Here is a 4,346-nt window from a genome sequence, read left to right as displayed (position 1 = left end):
TGACGAGGCTGCGGAAGAGCCGCCGGGCGGGCAGCGCCTCCAGCTGTTTTCAGGAAAGGGGGGGATCAGACCGAGTAGGGGCTGTCGGAAGGTCATGGCGCATTTCTGCCACGAAAAACAGAGAAAAAATACGTCATGACTTTTCCGACAACCCACTACTTTTTAAATACAACTTTCTAAGATATTGATGCAGCTTTAAAAGAATCAAACTTGTGCGGATTTAAAAATTTTTTGCATTTTCAATCTAAAGTTGATCTTTTAAACATTTCTCATAGGTCGCCAGCCAATGGATCTGGGATGTTAAGTGGGACAGCTGGGTCGCAGCTAAACATGAAACGGAAACGTACGTGGCACTGGCCTTGGTGTTTGCTGTTTATTGTGAATAGCTCGCTGCATGTCCTAAGGAATGTTTACTTCTCGACATCCGTGAAACTTATAGATTTGTGAACGGCACAGTAGTTTTGATTAGGTATATTTTTATCTCTAATTGAAGCTTAATTGTACTTTTTTAACAACAAACAAAAGCTGGATTTTTACCTTTATGTTACTAGTTATAGTTATTAAAACGATTACCCTATATATATGAATATATGGATGGTTTAGTGGATTATAATATGAGAAAATTATTTATAATCCTTAGATTTAAGGAAATTATAATTTACTATAGGAAATTATGGTATAACCTTGTAACGTATCAAATTAAGCAAATGTTGAGATAGATTTTGGAAGATTCCTAAAGGCAGATGTATTTTGAATGATATGTTAATACATTGTGTGCATTCTTTTGAAAGGAATTACCAAGTTTGAAAGAAAAACGTTGATATTTAATATGTCCTTAACCTCTCTCCTCAGTCAAAATGCAGACAAACGTGTGTGGTCTTTCCCTTTGTGAGTCTGAGAGTTACGCTCTTTTTAGATGCAAGAATCAAAAAACCTAATACAATTCTTTTTAAAAAAGAGGAAAATTGTATTTTCCAGGCATTTGATCAAGGATCCAGGTACTTTCTGTCTTTGTACTCTCCCCGCAGAACTCTATGTACATTTGTTTAACTTGATAGAATTTAATCGCGTTCTCATGACTAGACTGGTCATAATTTTCTCCCTGGGGCTGGGGCCAGAGCCCACCTTTCCTGAAGCGCACAGCCATGTGAAAAGAGTGGGTACAGCTATAAATTGGAGCTCGTCAAGGAAGCACGGGGCGGGTTTGGGGGAGGCAACCAATAATGTGTGTGACAATCCATGCGATTTTCATAGTTATGTAGTCGTTTCCCATATAATGCCATTTTAGTCAGTGATGGGATGCATATATGATGGTGGTCCCATAAGATTATAACAGAGTGGAAACATTCCTATCGGGCAGCAACATGTGGCTGTCGTAATGTGGCATGACACCTTATAGCTGGCCACAGTGTTCAGTGCAGTGACAGGCTGTGCAGGCTCGTAGCCCAGGAAACAGGCAGAACCACACAGCTTGGGTGTGTGGCAGACTATACCGTCCAGGTGTATGAAGGTGCTCTCTGGTGTTTGCGCAACAATTAAATTGGCCGATGACGCATTTCTCAGAACTTGTCCCCTTCCTGGAGCAGTATGACTGTAAAAGTGGATGTCAGAGATATTGCAATAAAACAAGCCACACAAATTTTTGGTTTCCTAGTATGTATATAAGTTACATTTAATATACTGTAGTCTATTAAGTGTGCAATAGTGTTATGTTCCAAAAACCCAATGTACTTACCTTCATTAAAAAATGCTGACCATCAGGGCCGGCCGAGTGGCTCCGTTGGTTAAGAGATCACTCAATAGTGCGAGCTCTCAGCAATAGGATTGCTGGTTTGATTCCCAGCCCAAGCTGAGCTGCTGCTGAGCTGCCAACAGGTGGCAGGATGGCTCAGCTAAAAAAAAAAAAATGCTGACCATCATCTGAGCCTTCAGCGAGCCCTAATCTTTTTGCTGGTGGAGGTCTTCCTCAATGTTGGTGAAAACGCAGTATTTGCGAAGTGCAGTGAAGCAAAGTGCAATGAAATGAGCTGTGCCTGTATCAGAACTTGAAACAACTGAAATGCAGTAAAAGTACCCGTGAGCTGAGTGATCTATAAACAGGAAGATAGAAAGGTAGAGGAACGCTTTCTTTCTGCTTAATGTGTTCTAATGACTCGGTAATCCAGCACTAACACTTCCATGCTATACAGCACAGACGTGGTAGCTGCAGCCCTGGGGATCTTCTCAGCAGGAGATGGCAGTTGTCACCTTGGCCATGGAAAAGAGGCAGTAATAACCCACCTGTGACCTACTTCCCTTCCCAATGAACTTGTCGGTATTCCTTAGTTGTAAAATATACTGCCTCCTATCTGAGCTGACAGCCTTCCAGCTAGGGCTGTGTGTAAATGAGAACTGCACCTGCCTCCGCAGGTGAGTACTTACTGGTATATGAGTTGTTAGGTAACATAATCAGGCACTTACACCCACGCCTACCGTAGCCCTGGAGCACGGAGTCCTAAATGTTACCTGTGATTATTCGCTCTGACATCTCAAGTACCTTTAGTTCTGCTCTTTTTCTTGCCCACATCTCAACTCCATATATATTTAGCTGTGAAATTTTATAGATTCTGATTCTTTTGAAGTGCCTCAAAATGCACTTCCGTAACTGTAGAAATCTGAACATCCCCTGGTCTGACCTGCTGCTTCTCAAAGCTTTTTACTGCAGGCTACTGGCCTCCCTTTCTTATGTGCTTCTGAAATCCCTCTGTATTCCCAGTCTCTCTCCAGATGTACAACACTTTGTCTCCTGCTTCTCCACCAGCCTGACTTTTTCCCAAGGAGAGTCCAACTGAAAGCCGCTTTTTCTCTCAGGGCCAGGGCCTCAGAGCCAGGAGGTGGGTAGGTGGCCCCTCTGACCTTAGCGCCTCTAGCAGCTGGAAATTTGAGTATCTGGATATACAGCCCTTCACATCTGTGTGTCACCCTGGCTGCTAGTCCCCTGGCTTGTTCCTTCTCATCACCTGGAGACTTCAGCTTCCGGATCACAAGCTTCATCTCTACTTGGCTCCTGCCACCATTCTTTGTGACTTCACTTCCATGCAGATAATCATCCAACAAGGCAGTCCTCGCTTCGTGCCGTCTGATAGGCACACACCTCATTACCACAGTGTACGAGTAGTTAAACACCAGTCCCCAACAATATGTTCTGACTTTCAGTTGCCACGGTGTATTACCTGGGAGTGATTTGGGAAAGAGCAAACTCCACAGCTAACTCTCCAGTGCACACATCTTTATGTAAATAACAGATAGCTTCACGATCCTTTTTCCAAGTCTGTCAGTCGTTGGTCATGGCACATCTGTTACTCGGCTCACAGCAAAGCTTGTGGTTGTGTTGTCTCCTTGTCTCCCAGTGACAAATCCATGCGACGTGTTACAAAATGGGCCATTAAAAGAAGGAATTGGCGGGGCCGGCCGAGTGGCGCATTAGTTAAGAGCTGGCTTGGGATGCCAGAGGGCCCCGGTTCGGATCCCACATATGAGGGCCAGTGACACTGCCCTCCACAGCTAAGATGCTGAACAACAGCTCGACCTGGAGCTGGGCTGCCCTGAGTCGCTGGCGACGGCGTAGGCTGCAGCCCCTGTGACACTGGGTTGCCATGGGCTACCGTGTGTAGCCAGCGGCCAGCAGCCGCAGTGAGCGGCCGTCCAGAAGCCAGCGACTGATCTGCCTCGTCCAGGAAGAGCGCAATGATGGTGCCAACTTGGGCCAGTGAAGCAACGTCCTCCACAACTAGACTGAAGAACAAAGCAACAGCAACTTGTCTGTTCCCCTTCCCCCAAATCCCCAGCACTGTTCCAATTCCCCAATAAAAATCTTTAAAAAAAAAAGAAGGAATTGGCCGGAAAAGATGAAAGTGCATCAAAGAAATAAGTGAATGAAAATGAAGTTGAATGTGATTAGGACATTTGAAAATGATAACATCAAAGCCAAGATAGGATGACAGCTAAGCCTGGATGAAGGTACTGTAGAAACCATAGGGAGAGAAGCCAGTGAGGAGAATAAACAAGGTCAAGTCGTGTCAAAATCTTTAAATTGCTCTAAGAACAGAAACCTGCATATGTCGAGAAAGACCTTCTGCTTTGGATAGAAGACTGGAATGAAATAAAATTCCCTATCAGTTTGGCTAGCTGGCACGCAGGGCAAAGTGTTGGAGTTGCCATGTTGAAAGAAAACTAATTACAAAGGGACCGAAAAACCACCTTTTCCTGCCTTCCGCTAAAGCTGGTTCTGTCACTTTATAAGTCGACATTGATAAAGTGAACTGACATCTTAAGATGCTTAACCATAGAGTTGGGAGGACTATGGG

The 4,346-nt window shown here is 44.4% G+C and overlaps 1 protein-coding gene across 3 annotated transcripts in view; it reads left to right on the top strand.

Moving 5' to 3' along the window:
- DYNLT2 (dynein light chain Tctex-type 2) overlaps positions 1–3,491 on the top strand; it is a 21,680-nt gene extending 18,189 nt beyond the window's left edge. Inside the window, exons 3-4 of one of the 3 annotated variants that reach the window (XR_002125892.1) lie at positions 276–469; positions 2,756–3,491. Coding sequence is in view for 2 of the 3 variants with exons in the window: in XM_019659475.1 (XP_019515020.1) it covers positions 276–343; positions 2,756–2,831 (144 nt within the window). In the remaining variant the exon portion in view is untranslated. Of the gene's footprint in view, positions 1–275; positions 470–2,755 lie in introns of those variants that run through there. The other 2 variants (XM_019659475.1, XM_019659474.1) reach the window with 2 other exon arrangements.
- The last annotated feature ends 855 nt before the right edge of the window (positions 3,492–4,346 follow it).

The sequence above is a fragment of the Hipposideros armiger genome, unplaced genomic scaffold (genome assembly GCF_001890085.2).
Source record: "Hipposideros armiger isolate ML-2016 unplaced genomic scaffold, ASM189008v1 scaffold_299, whole genome shotgun sequence".
NCBI classification, from domain to species: Eukaryota; Metazoa; Chordata; class Mammalia; order Chiroptera; family Hipposideridae; genus Hipposideros; species Hipposideros armiger.
The sequence above is the reverse complement of the archived record's forward strand: the minus strand, read 5'-3'. Positions and strand labels throughout refer to the sequence as shown.